General features: G+C 52.1%; 1 protein-coding gene across 2 annotated transcripts in view; it reads right to left on the minus strand.

The window, feature by feature from the left end:
• Positions 1-169: 169 nt before the first annotated feature.
• NOSIP (nitric oxide synthase interacting protein) overlaps positions 170-21,319 on the minus strand; it is a 26,832-nt gene continuing 5,682 nt past the window's right edge. The window contains exons 2-9 of one of the 2 annotated variants that reach the window (XM_025367111.1): positions 5,405-5,475; positions 4,739-4,844; positions 3,696-3,777; positions 1,559-1,718; positions 1,344-1,462; positions 1,018-1,205; positions 788-896; positions 170-277 (exon numbers count right to left, since the gene is read on the minus strand). In XM_025367111.1, coding sequence (XP_025222896.1) covers positions 206-277; positions 788-896; positions 1,018-1,205; positions 1,344-1,462; positions 1,559-1,718; positions 3,696-3,777; positions 4,739-4,844; positions 5,405-5,474 — 906 coding nt within the window. In that variant the 5' untranslated portion in view covers position 5,475 and the 3' untranslated portion in view covers positions 170-205. Of the gene's footprint in view, positions 278-787; positions 897-1,017; positions 1,206-1,343; positions 1,463-1,537; positions 1,719-3,695; positions 3,778-4,738; positions 4,845-5,404; positions 5,476-21,319 lie in introns of both variants that reach the window. The other variant, XM_025367110.1, reaches the window with a different exon arrangement.

The following is a 21,319-nucleotide window of genomic DNA, read 5'->3' on the forward strand; positions in this document are numbered from 1 at the left end:
ACCGTGCCTGGCCAGATTTTGTTCTTAATGTGAGACCACATTCAATATGCTTAGCTCGTTCTTTCAAACTCCAGCGTGCGCTGTAGGAGCGCTGTTTGCACGGCCCCGCATCCTCGCCTGCCCTGTGCCCAGGGCGCCCACGCCGCGAATGAAGGCGCCACGTCCTTGAGCACCCAAGCCGGTTTATTTGGTCTCCCGCATACACTCAGGCCTGCATCACCGGCCGCGATTTCTCCGCTTGCAGCTTTACTCCGGAGCCCGCGAAGCCGGTACCGCCCTGGGGGAGGTAGAGAGAAGGGCGAGGTGGAGGCCGGCCCGGGGGTGACCGGTGGGGCTCCAGGTGGTAGTGGGGATTCCTAAGCGGGTCAAGGTGAAGCGGGTTGCTGGCTAAGGAGTAGGAGTTGGGGAGGGGGCGAGGAGTAGGAGTTGGGGGGGGCGAGGCGACCGCAGTGGGCATGGATGGACAGGGCGCAGGGCACAGAGAAGAAGATAGAGTGGCGGGGAGGGGCCTTGGGAGGGGACGTGTGAAGGAGAGGGGTGGAGCCTTGGAGGGATGGAGGCAGGGGAGGGGCGGGGCCTTTAAAAATAGGGCGTGGACGGGGCCTCGGAAAAGGAAGGAGGAGGCGGGGCCTGGGAGAGCAGGAGGAAATTGAGGGCCTTACAGAGCAGAGAAGAAGGCGGGGCCTTGGAGAGTTGGAGGAAGGGGAGGAGACGAGGCCTTGGAGGGGGTGAAGGGGAGGGGCGGGGCCTTGGAGTGCTGCGGGAAGAGCAGGGGTGGGACTCTCACCCGTTGCAGCACGATGATGTCGCGGTCTGTGAGTTTGTCTCCAGTCACAGGGTCCACCATGTCCTTCCGAATCAGCTTCTCCACGCATTCGAGGGTGACCACAGCCCCACTGCGGTGAGGGCGAAGGTGGGAGACTGATCAGAGGCCGTCCTGGAGACCTACTGGCCCCAAAGCCGGCCCGCCCCGCAGGTTCCCAGGTGGTCCCTTTCCTCCCCTCCTAGGTGACTCACGAGGGCCGCAGCACAGCGCAGGGGGTGGCGTTGCTCAGGCTGTCGCGGGTCACGGCGCACACGTAGCGCTCGCTGCGCGTGATGAGCCCCACGCGGTCCACGGAGCTGTCGAGTGGTGTGAAGTGCACGGGCGTCAGGTCTGACATGCGCAGGGGCTTCCCCGACATGGGGCAGGTCACCGTGCGGGACTGCAAGGGGCGGAGAGAGGCAGGCTCAGTAGGCAGGGCTGGCGCAGGTGGAGAGCGGGTGGTCCCTGTGCGTGAGAAGGACGCTGGGGGACCCTGGCGCCCTGGCACAGTGCGTGCAGGGGCGCTGTGGAGGCTCACCGGCTTCTCCAGCTTGGTGGCCTTGGCTTCGGGCGTCAGTGACGGGATCCAGAAGCTGGGCAGCACTTTGTCCTTGTCCTTACTTGGAGGACCCACACTGGGCCCAGGTTGGGCATCGTCTATGGGGGAAGAAAGGGACTCAGATGCCGCCCCCTGGGCCCGCCCAGCCCGCGGCGCCCCGCCCCCCAACCCACCACAAGCGCACTCTGAGTCACCTGGGCTGGTGCTCGAGAGGGCCTTGGCTGTGAAAGGGTTGAGAGGCCGGCTTACGATGGCGGACTCCTTCTCCAGGAAGCCCCGCACATGGTCCTGCGAGGCCGCCCGCTGAAGCTCCTTCTGCTCCTCCCGCCGGGTGCCCCGCTGCTTCTCGTAGGCCTGCGGGGGGCGGAAAGTAGGCTGAGCATCTGCCCTTGAGGGTGGGTTTGGACCACCCTGGGGGTTTGGAGGTATCTTCCTCTCATTTCACAGGTAGGTAAACTGAGGCCTACACAGTGGAGGCAGTATCTGGCAGAGGGTGGTAACTGCCTGGGCGGGTGTGAACCTTACTGCGTTGTATAGCCAGAGCGCCAGACTCAAAGCCCATCTCCGTCACTCTGTGGCCTGAGTGAGCACTATGACCTCTCCTGGCCTCAGTTTCTTCATCTGTAAAACAGGCTAACAGTGGTGACCCACCTCGGCGGCTCACTGAAGGTTACATAAGGTGAGTGTTTAAAGCATGGAGAAGCCGGGCGCGGTGGCTCAAGCCTGTAATCCCAGCACTTTGGGAGGCCGAGACGGGCGGATCACAAGGTCAGGAGATCGAGACCATCCTGGCTAACCCGGTGAAACCCCGTCTCTACTAAAAAATACGAAAAACTGGCCGGGCGAGGTGGCGGGCGCCTGTAGTCCCAGCTACTCTGGAGGCTGAGGCAGGAGAATGGCGTGAACCCGGGAGGCGGAGCTTGCAGTGAGCTGAGATCCCGCCACTGCACTCCAGCCTGGGCGACAGAGCGAGACTCCGTCTCAAAAAAAAACAAAAGAAAAAAAAAGCATGGAGAGCCTCACCTGGCACTCAGCTAAGCGTTTAATTAGTATCACCTGCTGGCCAATTAGGTTTACTATACAGTGCATGCCCCAGACCGTGTTTGGGACGGGGGTGTAGACTCCAGGTCTAAGGGAATGCTGAGGAGCCCAGTCTACAGACGGGCAGGGAGTGAGGACGGGAGGAGTGAAGCCACGTCCTGAGCTCAGCCCCGCCTGGCGCACAGCAGGTGCCTAGGCGGTGCTGCAGTTCGAGACCAACCTGGGCCACCCAGCTGAGTGAGGAGGTAACAGTGACAGTGATGGATGCTCAGGAGGGCCTCCAACATGACCACCAGGCTGTGTGGAGGACATGGGCACGGGGGAGCCACTTGCTCAGGACAAAAAGCCCAATAAGCACGTGACCTGTAGTGTTTCCTCAGTGCCAACAAACAGGCAGGGGAAGAGGGGGACAGACCCACTGTGCCTCAAATGGGGATAAACAGGGCCCCTCCTACCCATCAAATGGCTTTGTCCATGGAAGGCCAGACCAGGTTCCCAGTAAAACGCCTTGAGAATGCTCATCTGCCTGCACCTCCCAGGTTCCCTGCTGTGTCCTCTGATTTGGCCCTGTCAGCCCATTTTACAGATGATGAAACTGACGCCCAGAAAAATGAAGTGATGTCGATTCATTTAGCACATCTTTTTTTTTTTTTTCTTTTTTTTTTTTAAACAGAATCTCGCTTTGTCACCCAGGCTGAAGTGCAGTGATGCCATCTCAGCTTATTGCAACCTCTACCTCACGGGTTCAAGCGATTCTCCTGCCTCAGCTTCCTGAGTAGCTGGGATTACAGGCACCTGCTATGCCCAGCTAATTTTTTTTTTTTTTTGTATTTTTAGTAGAGACAGGGTTTCACCATGTTGGCCAGGCTGACCTCTAACTCCTGACCTCAAGTGATCTGCCTGCCTCGGCCTCCCAAAGTGCTGGGATTACAGGTGTGAGCCACCGCTGCCGGCCCATTTAGCACATCTTTACTAAGGACCTAAGCCACAGGGGGGAAAACTCGAAGTCCAGAAGGGAAAGTGGGCGTGTGTCAGACAGCCACAGGTAGAGTTACAACTATGCCAAGTGCTAACAGAAGAGGTGACTGGGGCAGATCCAGGGGACTGGCAGGAGCTCAGAGGAGGCAGCACCCGGGCTGAAATCGGTGAGGAGGATTTGGCCGGAAGCAGGAGGGGAACGGTGTACCAGGCAGAGGGAACTGAGACGGGAGGGCTCCAAGTGGCTCTGCCTGTGAGCTCAGACTCAAAAGCTCCTGCCTGCCTGTGCCTCCTTCTCCCCATCCCCATCACCTTCATCTGCCGGGCGATCTCCTTCTTCTGGTGCAGAATGTACTCCAGGATGGCCTCACGCTCATACAGGTAGCCATCTGGGCTGCAAAGACAGGGTGCAATGAGGAAGAAAGAAAGTGATCCTCCCGCCTCGGCCTCCTGAAGTGCTGGGATTACAGGCAGGAGCCATCATGATCAGCCCCAAGTTCAATTATTCGCTAGAATTCACAGAACTCAGCAAAGCTGTTACATTCATGGTGATAGTTCACTGCAGTGAAAGGATGCAGACTAAAATCAGCAAAGGAAAAAGGCACGTGGGGCAGAATCTAATAGAGACCAGATTTCAGCTTGCAGCTGTCCTCTCCCAATAGAGTTGCAGGGAAAGTGCTTCATTCTCGCAGCAACAATGTGTGCCACATGTTGTTGCAGCCAGGAGTTCGAGACCAGCCTGGGCAACAAAGTGAGATCCCCTGTCTACAAAAAACAAACAAAAAAGCCAGGTGTGGTAGTGCACACCCGTGGTTCCAGCTACTCAGGGGGCTGAGGCAGGAGGATCATCTGAGCCTGGGAGATCAGTGAGCCAAGATCTCCTCATTGTACTCCAGCCTGGACAACAAAGTGAAGACTCTGTCTCAAAACAAAAAAGAAAAAGAAAAAAAGAAATTGAAGGTGGCCTTGGGGGCCCTGATCATTACTGTCTTCTACAAAATATACCACTAATTGAGCACGTATTTAGTGCCTGGACTCAGCACCTGTTAAGCCTTTGTCCTACCATCACAGGCAGGTCATGGGAAGTGTCTGAAGGTGAGCTGCTCCGATGGCCTCGGCAGTGCTCCAAGAGCCCTACACCCCATTAGGAATATGTTCCTTTCCATCTGTTCCACACTATGAAACGACACTAGGATCATGCCCATGTCCCAGGTCAGAAAACAGAGGCTCTGAGGACAAACTGCTCGTCCAGGGTTCCCTGGCTGTGCAGGTGGCCAGGCCCACACACACAGCCTCCTCCTGGCGGTTCCCTTGCCCTCCCCACCCAGACCTACCCATCCCTGTTCCCAGCTCACGTGACAACAGGATCGTGGCAAGGCTGCAGGGACAGACAACAGCAGTCGAAGTCCTTCACGGCATCCCGGCTCAATCGAATGTTCTGGGTCCCATAGCCTGAGGCCGCTGGGGACAGAGATGGGCAGAGTGATGGAAGGGCAGAGCGACAGGAGACATGCCCGTCTCCAAAGCCCCAGAGAGAGAGGCAGAGAGACAACGGGGTGGTGGGGGTGGGGGACTCAGAGAGAAACAGGCAGTTGGGAGCCGTTGTCTGTGTGCTGGGGCCATGGGCTGAACCCACAGGGAGGTGTCAACCCTGGAGGGTGAGAGGCAAACAGGCCTGGTCACTGAGTGGCAGCTCAGTGGAGGGGCTGACGGCTGACTTCCCTCCACCCTTCTGGCTGTGACCAAGCTCCAGTGCCTGTCCCTCTTTGGGCCTCAGTTTCTTCTTCTGGAACATGGGGTAACAACAGCGCCACCCCTGACACTCTTGTTGGGAGGAGTGAGTTCATGTGCAGAAGGCAGGGAACACAGTGCCGGGCCACATGGGGGCGTGGGATCACCCGGCTGTTGTTTACATGCTCATGGCCATCAGTGTGTGTCGGGGGCGGGAGAGAGACATCCCGCACGGGGGGAGATGGTGACTCCAAGACACATCCATGCCCCACCCTGCCCTAGCCCTGCACCTGTGTCCTTCTTCTTCTCGTGGTAGGTGTAGACGGCCCCCGCGGTGCAGTTCTTGCCGTGCCGTGTCATCCTGGGGAGGAAGGGACAGTGGCAGGGCTGTGGTGACCGGAGGCAGGCAGCACAGGGAAGACCTCTACAGCCCTCAGAGCTGATCTGCCCCCTCGATGGGAAAGCGGAGGTGGAGAAGCGGGGTGAGGTGGAGGAGAGGGAGGGCATGTGGTCGCCAGGCCTCCTCCTGGAAGTCCCCCTTCCAGACTCACCTAGACTCATTTATATATGAAAATAGCACCTTTACCAACAGAATTCTTTGTTTGGAGGGAAGAGGGCGGGGATCCAGGGTTCAAATTCTACCCACTACTTCAGATTAGCTGGGGTGGTGGCTGTGCCATTTAATGGAGGCAGAAAAAAAAAAGACACTAAGGGGGCCACTACTGTTGATGAATCCACTCCACCTTCCCTTCCCCTCTCCTATCTGTAGGCTCTGACTGAGGACAAGGCGTGGACCAGCCCCGTGATTGGCTCAAGGCTTGGCACTTAGCCAAGGCTTGACCCAATCGCTGCCTACCAGTCCACTAGCGATTGGATCTAGCGTCTGTGATTGTATCTCAGATCGACCAATCAGAGGGCAGGTCAGAGTAGGGCTCTGTGGCTAGGGGAAGAGCTACCTCCACTCCCACTGCGGGTAAAGGAGGAAGAGAAGACCCCAGAATCCTGGAGCTCAATTCAAAAAGCAAAACTTTTTTATTCTGTAAGTTTTCAAACAGATACAAAACCAGAATAGTGTAAGGAACCCCATGTATCCATGTCCTGAGGTCCAGCAGCTGTCAACATCTTGCCACCCTACTTTGATACCTTTGATCATTCCCCATACTTGAGTGCAAGCCCCACCCTTTTAAAAGACTTTATTGAGACATAAATCACATACCATAAAATTAACCCTTTTTTTTTTTTTTTTTGAGACGGAGTTTCGCTCATGTTGCCCAGACTGGAGTGCAATGGCATGATCTTGGCTCACTGAAACCTCCGCCTCCCAAGTTCAAGCGATTCTCCTGCCTCAGCCTCCCAAATAGCAGGGATTACAGGTGCCTGCCACGACACCTGGCTAATTTTTTTGTATTTTTAGTAGAGATGGGGTTTCACCCTGTTGGCCAGGCTGGTCTTGAACTCCTGACCTCAGATGATCCACCCGCCTCAGTCTCCCAAAGTGCTGGGATTACAGGCGTGAGCCACCGCGCCTGGCCCCTGCATGCTTTTTTATCCCTTAAAAGGATTCACAGCCAGGCTCAGGGCTCACGCCTGTAATCCCAAAACTTTGGGAGGCCGAAGCAAGAGGACTGCTTGAGTCCACAAGATAGAGATGAGCCTAGGCAACACAGCAAGATCCATCTCTATTAAATTTAAAAAGAAATAAGTTGATGGCCGGGTTCAGTGGCTGACACCTGTAATCCCAACACTTTGGGAAGCCGAGGTGGGGGCAGATCATGAGGCCAAGAGATCAAGATCATTCTGGCCAACATGGTGAAACCCCGTCTCTACTAAAAATACAAAAATTAGCTGGGCGTGGTGCAGGCCTGCAATCCCAGCTATTCGGGAGGCTGAGGCAGAAGAATCGCTTGAACCCAGGAGGTGCAGGTTGCAGCGAGCTGAGACTGCACCACTGGACTCCAGCCTGGTGACACAGTGAGACAAAGAAGAAAAGAAAAGAAAAAAAAAAGAAAGGAAAGAAAGAAGGAAGGAAGGAAGGAAACAAAGAAAGAATCTAGTAACATTATATACTAGTCTCACTCATCTCTTAAGTTGCCACCTAAAAATTCTCCCAAGCTTAAACAGTTGCAAAGGATACAATTTCCAGCAACGTAAATGTGTAGCTAATGGAATCTAAATACTGTAATGATTTGAGACCATTTGAAAAATGCAAGAAAAAGCTCTGCTTTAACAGCAGAAAATTGTACATGTCCTGTTTTTCTCTTTGAACTTGTATTTCTGTTCCACTTCCCTCTCTGCCACCCATTTTTAATCTAGCATCGTTTTTTTTTTTTTTTTTTTTTTGAGACAGGGACTTGCTCTGTTGTCCAGGCTGGAGTGCAGTGGTACAATCATAGCTCACTGCAGTGTTGACCTCCTGGGCTCAAGTGATTCTCCTGCTTCAGCCACCCGAGTAGCTGGGACTACAGGCATGTGCCACCACGCCCAACTAATTTTTGTATTTTTAGTAGAGATGGGGTTTTGCCATGTTGCCCAGGTTGGCCTCAAACTCCTGGACTCAAGTGAACTCCTGGCCTCCCAAAATGTTGGGATTATAGGTGTGAGCCACTGCGCCTGGCACATCCTATTTTTTGTGCTTGAAAATTCTTTTGAAGGCCGGGCGCGGTGGCTCAAGCCTGTAATCCCAGCACTTTGGGAGGCCGAGACGGGCGGATCATGAGGTCAGGAGATCGAGACCATACTGGCTAACACAGTGAAACCCCGTCTCTACTAAAAATACAAAAACTTAGCCGGGCGAGGTGGCAGGCGCCTGTAGTCCCAGCTACTCGGGAGGCTGAGGCCGGAGAATGGCGTAAACCCGGGAGGCGGAGCTTGCAGTGAGCTGAGATCCGGCCACTGCACTCCAGCCCGGGCGACAGAGCGAGACTCCGTCTCAAAAAAAAAAAAAAAGAAAAGAAAATTCTTTTGAGACGGACTTTTGCTCTTGTTGCCCAAGCTGGAGTGCAATGGCGTGATCTCAACTCACTGCAACCTCCGCCTCTTGGGTTCAAGCAATTCTCCTGCCTCAGCCTCCTAAGTTGCTGGGATTACAGGTGCACGCCACCACACCTGGCTAATTTTTTGTATTTTTAGCAAAAATGGGGTTTCACCATGTTGGCCAGGCTGGTCTTGAACTCCTGACCTCAGGTGATCCACCTGCCTCGGCCTCCCAAAGTGCTGGGATTACAGGTGTGAGCCACTGCACCTGGCCTGAAAATACTTGCTTTAGTGATCACCCTGTTATATATCTCTGCAAGAAAAAAAAATATGGATAGGAAATCCTTTTAAACATTTCCCATCGTTCCTAGGCTATAAGAGTCCAATATTCTTCTAGCAGCGGTTCTCAAAGTGTGGGTCCTAGGACCCACACTTTGGGTCCTAGGTGTGGTCCCCCAACACATTTCTAGGGAGTCTGCAAAGTCAAAACTGTTATCTTAATAATACTAAGACATTATTTGCCTTTCTCATTCTCATTCTTTCACAAGTACACCAGAGGCTCCATGAGATGTGATACTGCAACACTAAATTAGTAGTAATTTGTTACAACAATGATAGGAAACTAATATAGTCACCAGGGAAACGCACATTAAAACTTCACTGAGGGCTGAGCGCAGTGGCTCACACCTGTAATCTCAGCACTTTGGAGGCTGAGGCAGGCAGATCACTTGAGGTCAGGAGTTTGAGACCAGCCTGGCCACCATGGCGAAACTCCATCTCTACTAAAAATACAAAAAGTTAGCCAGGCGTGGTGGTGCGCGCCTGTAATCCCAGCTACTGGGGAGGCTGAGGCATGAGAGTCACCTGAACTCGGGAGGCAGAGGTTGCAGTGAGCCAAGATCGCACCACTGCACTCTAGCCTGGGGGACAGAGCGAGACTCCATCTCAAACAAAACAAAACAAAACAAAATAAAACTTCACTGAGATACCTCCCCCTACGTACCACAAGGGCTGCAATTAGACAGAGGGGTGCAGGCAAGGACACGGAGCTACTAGAACCCTCATGCATTGCTGGGGGAGTGCAGACAAGTACAACCACTTTGGAAAGCAACTGTCAGTATCTACTGAAGCCAGGCATATGCCAATCCTATGAGCCAGCAATTCCTCTCCCACATATACACCTAACAGAAGGGTACTCCTGTTTACAAGACACATGCTGCCCTATTCTCAATGGCTCACAAACTAGAAACTACCCCACCCCTGTCAGCACAGAGTAGATAAAGAAACTGGGCCATAGCACATAATGGAAACGCCCAGCAATCAGATGCAACAGCCTACTGCCATACCCATAGTATAGCTGAATCTCACAGACGCCGTGCAGGCCAGACACCAGACATGCAAAAGAAAACTTACTGGATGGTCCCATTCATGTGAAGTTCAAAAACTCACAAAGTAATTATGACATTAGAAGTTATGTGTGGGTGGGTGTGGTGGTTCCCACCTGAAGTACAAGCACTTCGGGAGGCCAAGGCAGGAGGATCGTTTGAGCCCAGGAGTTTGAGACCCGCCTCAGCAACACAGCAAAACCTTGTCACTACGAAACATAGAAAAATTAGCTGGGCATGGTGGTGCACGCCTGTAGTCGCAGCTACTTGGGAGTCTGAGATGGATCACCTGAGCCCAGGGAGGTCAACGCTGCAGTGAGCCATGATTGGGCCACTGCACTCCAGCCTGGGAGTCAGAGTGAGACCTTGTCTCAAAAAAACAAAAAAAGGCCGGGCGCGGTGGCTCAAGCCTGTAATCCCAGCACTTTGGGAGGCCGAGACGGGCGGATCACGAGGTCAGGAGATCGAGACCATCCTGGCTAACACGGTGAAACCCCGTCTCTACTAAAAATACAAAAAACTAGCTGGGCGCGGTGGCGGGCGCCTGTAGTCCCAGCTACTCGGGAGGCTGAGGCAGGAGAATGGCGTGAACCCGGGAGGCGGAGCTTGCAGTGAGCCGAGATCCGGCCACTGCACTCCAGCCTGGGTGACAGAGCAAGACTCCGTCTCAAAAAAAAAAAAAACAAAAAAAACAAAAAAAAAGTCAGGTGCCTTCGGGAGGCGGAAGGTGGGGTGACTGGGAGGGGCACAGGTAGCCTCTGGGAGGCTGGGAATGTTGTTTCTTGTTCTGGGTGCTGGTTACATGGATGTGTTTGCCGTGAAACTCACTGGGTTAGACAGTTATGCTTTCTGTACTTCTTGGTACATGTTATAAAAAGAAATTGGCTGGGCGCCATGGTGCATGCCCAGCCAATGTCTTTGGCTATAATCTCAGCACTTCAGGAGGCTGAAGCTGGAGGATCACTTGAGCTCAGGAGTTCGAGACTAGCCTGGGCAACATATTGAGACGCCATCTCTACAAAAAAAAAAGTATATAAGGTGGGCGCAGTGGCTCGCGCTTGTAATCCCAGCACTTTGGGAGGCCGAGGCAGGTGGATCATGAGGTCAGGAGATCGAGACCATCCTGGGCAATTCAGTGAAAGCCTTTCTCCACTAAAAAATACAAAAAGCTAGCTGGGCGTGGTGGTGGGTGCCTGTAGTTCCAGCTACTCGGGAGGCTGAGGCAGGAGAATGGCGTGAACCCGGGAGGCGGAGCTTGTAGTGAGCCGAGATCGCGCCACTGCACTCCAGCCTGGGCGACAGAGACAGACTCCGTCTCAAAAAAAAAAAAAAGAAAGAAATCAATGGCTCCATCTTGGCCATCATTCCCCCTCAGCCCACCAGGCACGTCCTTGGTCTCTATGTGGCTACAGATTCGTCCCTGCATGAACGCGACTCTTGGATTTGACACCTGTGGACAGACATCCTTGTCCATTATGACAAAGCAGTTTGGTACCCAATGTGTAGTATGTGTCCAAGGATGTTTTTCAGATAAATTCTTTTTTCCTTTCTTTCTTCCTTTTTTTTCTTTTTGAGACGGAGTGTCGTTCTGTCATCCAGGCTGGAGTGCAGTGGCGTGATCTTTGCTCACTGCAACCTCTGCTGCCCGGGTTCACGCCATTCTCCTGCCTCAGCCTCTCGAATAGCTGGGACTACAGGCGCCCGCCACCTCGCCCGGCTAGTTTTTTGTATTTTTTAGTGGAGACGGGGTTTCACTGAGTTAGCCAGGATGGTCTCGATCTCCAGATCTCGTGATCTGCCCACCTTGGCTTCCCAAAGTGCTGCGATTACAGGTATGAGCCACTGCGCCCGGCCTTTTCTTTCTTTTAAGACAGGGTCTCACTCTGTCATCTAGGCTGAATGCAGTGGTGCAATCATAGCTCACTGCAGCCCCAAACTCCTGGGCTCAAGTGATCCTCTCACCATAGCCTCCCAAGTAGCTGGGAATACAGGCATGTACCACCACGCCCAGCTAACTTTTTATCCAGACGGAGTCTTGCTATGTTGTCCAGGTTGGTCTTGAACTCCTGGGCTCAAGCGGTCCTCCTGCTTTGGCCTCCCAAAGTGCTAGGATGACAGGGTATGAGCCACTGCACCCAACCCTGCTTTTAATTTTTTTTTTTTTTTTGAGATGGAGTCTCGCTCTGTCGCCCAGGCTGGAGTGTAGTGGCCAGATCTCAGCTCACTGCAAGCTCCGCCTCCTGGGTTCCCGCCATTCTCCGGCCTCAGCCTCCCGAGTAGCTGGGACTACAGGCGCTGCCACCTCGCCCGGCTATTTTTTGTATTTCTTAGTAGAGACGGGGTTTCACCGTGTTAGCCAGGATGGTCTCGATCTCCTGACCTCGTGATCCGCCCATCTCGGCCTCCCAAAGTGCTGGGATTACAGGCTTGAGCCACCGCGCCCGGCCTAAGATAATTTTTAAAGTGGAATCACTAGTTCAAAGGGTGTGTGCATTTAAAATGTGGTTAGAGGCTGGGCTGAGTGCAGTGGTGTTTACAACTAATTGATCACAACCAGTTACAGATTTCTTTGTTCCTTCTCTACTTCCACTGCTTCACTTGACCAGCCAAAAACATATATACACACATATACATATATATACACATATACATATATACACACATCTACATATATACATCTACATATATACACATATATATATATATTTTTTTTTTTTGAGACAGAGTCTCGCTGTCGCCCAGGCTGGAGTACAATGGCATGATCTTGGCTCACTGCAACCTCTGCCTCCCAGGTTCAAGCAAATTCTCCTGCCTCAGCCTCCTGAGTAGCTGGGATTATAGGCAGGCGCCACCGCGCCCAGCTAATTTTTGTATTTTTGGTAGAGACAGGGTTTCGCCATGTTGGCCAGGCTAGTCTTGAACTCCTGACCTCAGGTGGTCCTCCTGCCTCAGCCTCCCAAAGTGCTGGGATTACAGGCATGAGCCACCATGCCCAGCCAAAAAATGTTTTTGCTAGAATTTACTAGTTGCTCTCCATACAGACTGCACAGGTCTCTATACCTCCAACAACATGAGAGAGCCACTCCTCACAACTTTGCCACAGGGCTTCATGGGGCCGGCTCTGAGCTGTGCCTGGGTCAGCAAGGAGCCTCCTGTATTGTGCTGTGGAAAATGTGGCAGCAGTGAGAGGCTGGGAGAAGATATTTGTAATGCCTACAATCGACAAGGGACTAATATCATTTTTATTTTTATTTTATTTATTTTGAGACAGAGTCTTGCTCTGTCACCCACGTTGGAGTGCAGTAGCACATTCCTGGCTCACTGAAACCTCTCTGCCTGCTGTGTTCAAGCGATTCTCCTGCCTCAGCCTCCCAAGTAGCTAGGATTACAGGTGCCTGCCACCAGGCCCGGCTTTTTTTTTTTTTTTTTTTTTTAGTGGAGATGGGGTTTCACCATGTTGGCCAGGCTGGTCTTGAACTCCTGACCTCAGGTGATCCGGTCGCCTTGGCTTCCCAAAGTGCTGGGATTACAGGCATGAGCTACTGCACCCTGCCAACAAGGGACTAATATCTAGAATGGTCAGTTCTACTATAATGCATGCATTCATAAAAATCACAGCAATATGCAAAATCCTGCAGTCAAAACCACAGGGCTTACAGAGAAAACAGGATTGTGTCACGATCCTCGTAAACTTTGTCAGTGATGCTTAAAGAAAAAGACAAGAACGGAATACAAAAGGAGAGAACAGTTTCACACAGGCGAGGTGGTTAAGACATACCAACATACTCCAAAATATATGGCACTTGACCTTGACAAAGACTTGAAGTTTGTTATGGCAATGGGTGTGGGGTGGAGGGAGCAGCTTGTGAATTACTGTGATGTGGTGGAAGGAGGGTTATCTGAGATCTGATGGAAAGTCCTAGTACCAGATGTGGATGGGTGTGGCTCCTAACACCCGGGGAACTGCGGCGGTGGTATTTGTTTGAAGTGCCGTGTATGTGTGCTTTGTGTATTCCTACACACACACTTATAGCAGAGTGCAGTTTCCTGGATTCACCTTGGATGAGCATAAGCAAATGTGAAATTGGGGTTATGCTCAAATTGTTCCCTGATATATCAACTGCATTGGAATAAATTCACATTTTCAAAATAAGTATTATAGTAGAACTGATGGTACATGAAACTTCAGCAAATCAAAAAGAAAATAAAAGCCACTCCAATAGAAAGATGAGTAAAAGAGGCTGGGTGCCATAGCTCGTGCCTGTAATCCCAACACTTTGGGAGGCCAAGGCGGGAAGACTGCTTAAGGCCAGGAGTTCAAGACCAGCCTGGGCAATATAGTTAGACTCCATCTCTAAAAAAAAAAAAAAAAAATTGTTTATTATTTTTTCTTGAGAAGGAGTCTTGCTCTGTCACCAGGCTGGAGGGCAGTGGCATGATCTTGGCTCACTGCAACCTCCGCATCCCAGGTTCAAGCAATTCGCCTGCCTCAGCCTCCTGAGTAGCTGGGACCACAGGCGTGCACCACCACACCCGGCTAATTTTTGTATTTTTAGCACAGATGGGCTTTCGCCATGTTGGTCACACTGGTCTTGAACTCCTGACCTCGTGATCTGCCCGCCTTGGACTCCCAAAGTGCTGGGATTACTGGTGTGAGCCCACTGCGCCCAGCCTGGGAGGATCTTTAAATCATAGTGCTTGATGAGAAAAGAGTAAAACGAGCTCAATACCATGTAGGCACAGGAAATCTACAGGTGCAGACAATTATACTTTTTTTTTTTTTTGAGACGGAATCTTGCTCTGTCGCCCAGTCTGGATTGCAGTGGCACAATCTAGGCTCACTGCAGGCTCCGCCTCCTGGGTTCATGCCATTCTCCCGCCTCAGCCTCTGGAGTAGCTGGGACTACAGGTGCCCGCCACCAGGCCCAGCTAATTTTTTTAAATTTTTTTTTAGAGACGGGGTTTCACCGTGTTAGCCAGGATGGTCTCGATCTCCTGACCTCGTGATCCGCCCACCTCGGCCTCCCAAAGTGCTGCAATTACAGGCATGAGCCACCACGCCCAGCCTACAATGATACATTTTAAAGAACACTTGGCCAGGCACGGTGGCTCACGCCTGTAATCCCAGCACTTTAGGAGGCCGAGGCAGGCGGATCACCTGAGGCAGGAGTTTGAGACCCGCCTGGCCAACATGGTGAAACCCCGTCTCTACTAAAAATACAAAAATTAGCCGGGCGTGGTGGCAGGCACCTGTAATCTCAGCTACTCAGGAGTCTGAGGCAAGAGAATCACTTGAACCCAGGAGGTGGAGGTTGCAGTGAGCTGAGATCGCGCCATCACACTCCAGCCTGGGGGACAAAAGTGACAAAAGTGTTCGCCTCAAACAACAACAACAACAACAACAACAATAACAACAAAAACACTTGCGGGACGGGCGAGGTGGCTCACGCCTGAGGCCAGCAGATCACCTGAGGTCAGGAGTTCAAGACCAGCCTGGCCAACATGGTAAAACCCTGTCTCTACCAAAAATACAAAAATTAGCCGGGTGCAGTGGGTGCCTGTAATCCCAGCTACTTGGGAGGCTGAGGCACGAGAATCGCTTGAACCAGGAAGCGGAGGTTGCAGTGAGCCGAGATTGTGCCAATGCACTCCAGCCTGGGTGACAGAGACTAGTCTCAAAAAATAAAGAATAAAAAATAAAGAACACTTGCAGACAAAAGGCTCCACATTACACATATTAGTTGTATTCAGGAAAGATTGTCTCCTGTTCTCAACTAGGCTGCAAGTAAGATCCAGAAGTTGGGGTGGGGAGCACAACCAAGGTTCCCACCGATGTAAAAAGCAACTTCATCTCTATCGCCCCCTTCTGGTTGCTTTGAGAAACTTGCCTTTCCCATTCAAAACTTGAAACACAAACCTCTGGGAGCTATGGAGCTCTCTCTCCCCCTACTGGCGTCTTCTCAGAAGCCACTCTGGGTTTTATGTATATTTACACAGAATGAACGCAAAGACCTTTACAGTTGGATGCGTTTTGACAAATGTATACACCCTTGTGACCTATGGAGATACAGAACCTTCCTATCACCCTAAATACCCCCTCACACCCATTCCTGATCAATGTGCCCCTTGAGGCAGACAGGGCTGCTTGAGGAAGGGGACCTTGATCAAATACCCCAACTTGACCCAGGGTCCCCTCCACGTGCCAGGCTCCTCCTCTGACTTCCCCCTGACCGCCAAGCTTCTCAGTGAACATCCAGCACCTGTTGCCTCCCCTCACTCACCTGCCACCCGCTCCCCAGCCCCCACAACTGCCACTCATGAAGGTCACGGTGACCTTCTCGTGGACACATTCCCCACTCTATTCTTAGTTGTCAACTCCCTTGACCCTCTGCGGTATTTGGCTCTAGGCACCTTGGCTTTCCCAGAGATGAGCTTGCTTGCTGTTTTGTGGCCAAGAACTGAGGTTTCAACACAGATGGGAACATTTTCCCTCCAAAAATGGGAGGAACAGCTATAGAGGAAGCATTTAAACTTTTTTCAATTTTTTTTTTTTTGAGATGGAGTCTTACTCTCTTGCCCAGGCTGAAGTGCAGTGGCACGATCTGCAACCTCCACCTCCGGGTTCAAGCAATTCTCCTGCCTCAGGCTCCCAAGTAGCTGGGATAACAGGCGCCCACGCCCAGTTTTTTGTTTGTTTGTTTGTTTGTTTGTTTTAGTAGAGACAGGGTTTCACCATGTTGCCCAGGCTAGTTCTGAACTCCTGACCTTGTGATCTGCCCACCTCGGCCTCCCAAAGTGCTAGGATAACGGGCGGGAGCCACCGCGCCCGGCAAACTCTTTGATTTTTAAAACTCAGTGATTTTTAAGATCCTGAGACCAGGCTGGGTACGGTGGCTCACGCCTGTTAATCCCAGCACTTTGGGAGGCCGAGGCGGGCGGATCACGAGGTCAGGAGATCAAGACCATCCTGGCTAACACGGTAAAACCCTGTCTCTACCGAAAATACAAAGGCCGGGCGCGGTGGCTCAAGCCTGTAATCCCAGCACTTTGGGAGGCCGAGACGGGTGGATCACGAGGTCAGGAGATCGAGACCATCCTGGCTGACACGGTGAAACTCCGTCTCTACTAAAAAAGACAGAAAACTAGCCGGGCGAGGTGGCGGGCGCCTGTAGTCCCAGCTGCTCGGGAGGCTGAGGCAGGAGAATGGCGTGAACCCAGGAGGCGGAGCTTGCAGTGAGCTGAGATCCGGCCACTGCATTACAGCCTGGGCGGCAGAGCGAGACTCCGTCTCAAAAAAAAAAAAAAAGAAAATACAAAAAATTAGCCGGGCGTGGTGGCGGGCGCCTGTAGTCCCAGCTACTCGGGAGGCTGAGGCAGGAGAATGGCATGAACCTGGGAGGCGGAGCTTGCAGTGAGCCAAGATCGCGCCACTGCACTCCAGCCCGGGCGACAGAGCGAGACTTCGTCTCAAAAACAAAAAAAAGATCCTGAGACCAGAAAGTGTGAGCGCCTCCAACCAAGGGTTGAAGAATAGCCAGGTTCGGGATTTACAAACTCCGAAAGCTGAGCTCTCCTGCCCCACACTGTATTGTCTCCTTGGTAGGTCCAATTTCAAAATAGAAAGCAGACTGCTGCCATCTGCTATCACCAGTATTTCAGAGAGGAAACAGACAAAGAGCAGGAGCAACTGATGTCAGCATCATCCCTGCCTCACAGGACAGGAAACAGGCTCACAGCATCTCCCAGCTGGGAAGTGGCAGAGCTGGGACTCAGACCCAGGCAGCCAGGCTCTGGAACCATTCCTGACAACTGTCAGTTTTCCCAGGAAAGTCACAGTCTCAGAAAAAAGGCCAATCAGGCTGGGCGTGGTGGCTTACACCTGTAATCCCAGCACTTTGGGAGGCCGAGACAGGTGGATCACGAGGTCAAGACAGTGAGACCATCCAGGCCAACATGGTGAAACCCCACCTCTATTAGCTGGGTGTGGTGGCGGGCGCCTGTAGTCCCAGCTGCTCGGGAGGCTGAGGCAGGAGTATCGCTTGAACCCAGGAGGTGGAGTTTGCAGTGAGCCCAGATCACACCACTGCACTTCAGCCTGGCAACAGTGCAAGACTCCGTCAAAAAAAAAAAAAAAAAAAAAAGAAAAAAAAGCTGCTCTGAACTAGACCCTGGCTCTAAGCATTTCACTGAGTATCACAACACCTCAAATGGTTGAATATCACAACACTCCACTGAATATCACAACACCTCAAATGGTTGCCATAAATGAAGAGAGGCACAGAGGCGGTGCCCTAGGTTATGCAGCTAGTGAGTCCTACAGCTGAGTTTGATCCAAGCACCTGTGGCTTTGACCACCCACTGTGCCAGCTGGCTGCAGGCGGCCTCAGGCACTGTGCTGAACTCTGAGAGAGGATCGCACAGCTAGTGTGTGTCTTGTCCTCCCCGAGATCCTGTCTCCTTTCTCCTCCAGAGCACTGCCAAGGTATGCCTCCTCTAAGAAGCCTGCCTCTCCGGGATCAGTTAGGTTCTCCTCACACTTGACCATGCCCTGAGCTACCTCCATTATAGCCCATCCCTTGGTATTTCGGCTCCAGAGTAGGGGCCCCTGGTTGGTGGGGCCTGGGTTGAACTTCAATCTGGGTCCCAGCATTGCCTGGCACCTGGGAGGTCTCAGAGATGTCATGATAGAATCGATGAACCACCTTCAATCCTAGGGCCAGGGGAGGTGGGTTAGCAATGAGCTAACCATGCAGCTATGACATCATGCCGTTAATACACTCATAATTCATTAGGAACACGTGAATCACAGCAGCACTAGAAGAACAGAAGTAATCATCATATCCTTCAATCCCTTAAGAATCAGACCTTGTGGGAAGCACTTTCCATATGTGAACACATTCGGTCCTCAGGACAGCCTCCCCACGTTCTGCCCTTTTATTTCATTTTATTAATTAATTAATGTATTTATTTTTGGGGACAGAGTCTCACTCTGTCACCCGGACTGGAGTGCAGTGGCGCAATCTTGACTCACTGCAACCTCCGCCTCCCGGGTTCAAGTGATTCTCCTGCCTCAGCATCCCAAGTAGCTGGGATTACAGGCACGCACCACCATGCCCAGCTACTTTTTTTGTATTTTTAGTAGAGACGGTGTTTCACCATGTTGGCCAGGCTGGTCTGGAACTCCTGACCTCAGGTGATCTACCCACCTCGGCCTCCCAAAGTTCTGAGATTACAGGCATGAGCTACCGCGCCCGGCATCGCCCATTTAATAGGTAGGAAAATTAAGGCTTGGAGAAATTGGCCTCTGACAAACCAGTCTCGGGGGGCTTTTCAGAATGGAAGTTGATTAAGTCACTCTCTTCAACTGCTTCTTGGACATGACTCAAGACAAAAACCAAACTGTTCAGACTCTAAGTGTAAGAGAAATGGGAGAATAGGAAAACCGCCATTTTGCAACCTCTGGTGAAATAGTTGACTCAGGCAATGATTGTTGATGGATGGCATTAACGGAGAGGCTGATGGGGCCTGGAGAGTCACAGGATGCTAATTCTCGCTACTGGAAAAGACAGTTGTAACTTTACAATGCGCTTTTCGATGGCTGCCACCCGTCTCAGTCTACTCCCGCTGCCATAACAAAACACCACTCTGGGAGGCTTAAACGATAGACATATTTTCTCCAGTTCCTGAGGCTGGAAGTCTAAGTTCAGGCTGCCAGCATTGTGGAGTTCTGGTGACACCCTCTTCCTGGTTTGCAGATGGCTACCTTCAGTGGCAGAGACAGCGCTCTCTGGTGTCTCCTGTTTTTTGTGGGGAGTCTCACTCTGTCATCTAGGCTGGAGTGCAGCAGCAGATCTCAGCCTGCTGGAACCCCCACCTCCTAGGCTCAAGTGATTCTCCTGCCTCAGCCTCCTAAGTAGCTGGGATTACAGGCGTCCACCACCATGCCTTGCTAATTTTTTTTTTTTTTTTTTGAGACGGAGTCTTGCTCTGTCGCCCAGGCTGGAGTGCAGGGGCATGATCTTGGCTCACTGCAAGCTCTGCCTCCCAGGTTCATGCCATTCTCCTGCCTCAGCCTCCTGAGTAGCTGGGACTACAGGCGCCCGCCACCACACCCAGCTAATTTTTTGTATTTTTAGTAGAGACGGGGTTTCACCGTGTTAGCCAGGATGGTCTCGATCTCCTGACTTTGTGATCCGCCCACCTCGGCCTCCCAAAGTGCTGGGATTACAGGCTTGAGCCACCGTGCCCGGCCTAATTTTTGTATTTTTAGTAGAGATGGGGTTTCACCATGTTGGCCAGAGTGGTCTTGAACTCCTGAACTCAGGTGATCCACCCACCTCAGCCTCCCAAAGTGCTGGGATTATAGGCATGAGCCACTGTGCGCGGCCTCCTCCTTTTATAAGGACACCAATCCATCAGATTAGGGCTCTGCCCTTTCACCTTAATTATCTCCATAAATTATGGCCCTACCTCCAAACATAACCACCTTGGGGAGTGAGGGCTTCAACATACGAATCTGGGGGGACATTCAGTCTATAATGCTGCCTGAAGCCTGAATGAATTACGCCACCCCTGAAAGTGGGGCATCCAGGCCGTATGCAACATGAAGGGGCCACCTCTGAAGTAATCACTTGACGGCTGAACGGAAATTTAATCAAGTCTTTACATTCAATTTCCTGATTCTAGGAAGTCAGGGGATACAGTAGGGAATAACAAAAAACGGCCAGAGAGTAACTGTTTTGAACTTTGCAGGCCAAACAGCCCCTGTAAGTATCCCACTCGGCCCCTGTAGCATAAAAGCAGCCACAGACACACAAACGGGCATGGCTGTGTTCCAATAAAACTTTATTTTTGGCCGGGCGCGGTGGCTCAAGCCTGTAATCCCAGCACTTTGGGAGGCCGAGACGGGCGGATCACGAGGTCAGGAGATCGAGACCATCCTGGCTAACACGGTGAAACCCCGTCTCTACTAAAAATACAAAAAAAACTAGCCGGGCGAGGTGGCGGGCGCCTGTAGTCCCAGCTACTCGGGAGGCTGAGGCAGGAGAATGGCATAAAAACCTGGGAGACAGAGCTTGCAGTGAGCTGAGATCCGGCCACTGTACTCCAGCCTGGGTGACAGAGCGAGACTCCGTCTCAAAAAAAAAAAAAAAACAAAAAAAACAAAACTTTATTTTTGGATTCTGACACAGAATCACGTACAATTGTCATAGGTCACCAAATTCATTCTTTTGATTTTTTCCAGTTATGTAAAAATGTTAAAAACCAGGCAGGGCGCGGTGGCTCACGCCTGTAATCCCAGCACTTCGGGAGGCTGAGGTGGGCGGATCACGAGGTCAGGAGATGGAGACCATCCTGACCAACATGGTGAANCATCCTGACTAACACGATGAAACCCTGTCTCTAGGGCGCCTGTAGTCCCAGCTACTCGGGAGGCTGAGGCAGGAGAATGGCATGAACCCGGGAGATGGAGCTTGCAGTGAGCCAAGCTCAGGCCACTGCACTCCAGCCTGAGTGACAGAGTGAGACTCCGTCTTAAAAAAAAAAAAAAAAAGGCCGGGGGCGGTGGCTCAAGCCTGTAATCCCAGCACTTTGGGAGGCCGAGACGGGCGGATCACGAGGTCAGGAGATCGAGACCATCCTGGCTAACACGGTGAAACCCCGTCTCTACTAAAAATACAAGAAAATTAGCCGGGCGAGGTGGCAGGCGCCTGTAGTCCCAGCTACTCGGGAGGCTGAGGCAGGAGAATGGCGTGAACCCGGGGGGGCGGAGCTTGCAGTGAGCCGAGATCGCGCTACTGCACTCCAGCCTGGGCGACAGAGCAAGACTCCGTCTCAAAAAAAAAA

The sequence above is a fragment of the Theropithecus gelada genome, chromosome 19 (genome assembly GCF_003255815.1).
Source record: "Theropithecus gelada isolate Dixy chromosome 19, Tgel_1.0, whole genome shotgun sequence".
Taxonomy (NCBI): Eukaryota; Metazoa; Chordata; class Mammalia; order Primates; family Cercopithecidae; genus Theropithecus; species Theropithecus gelada.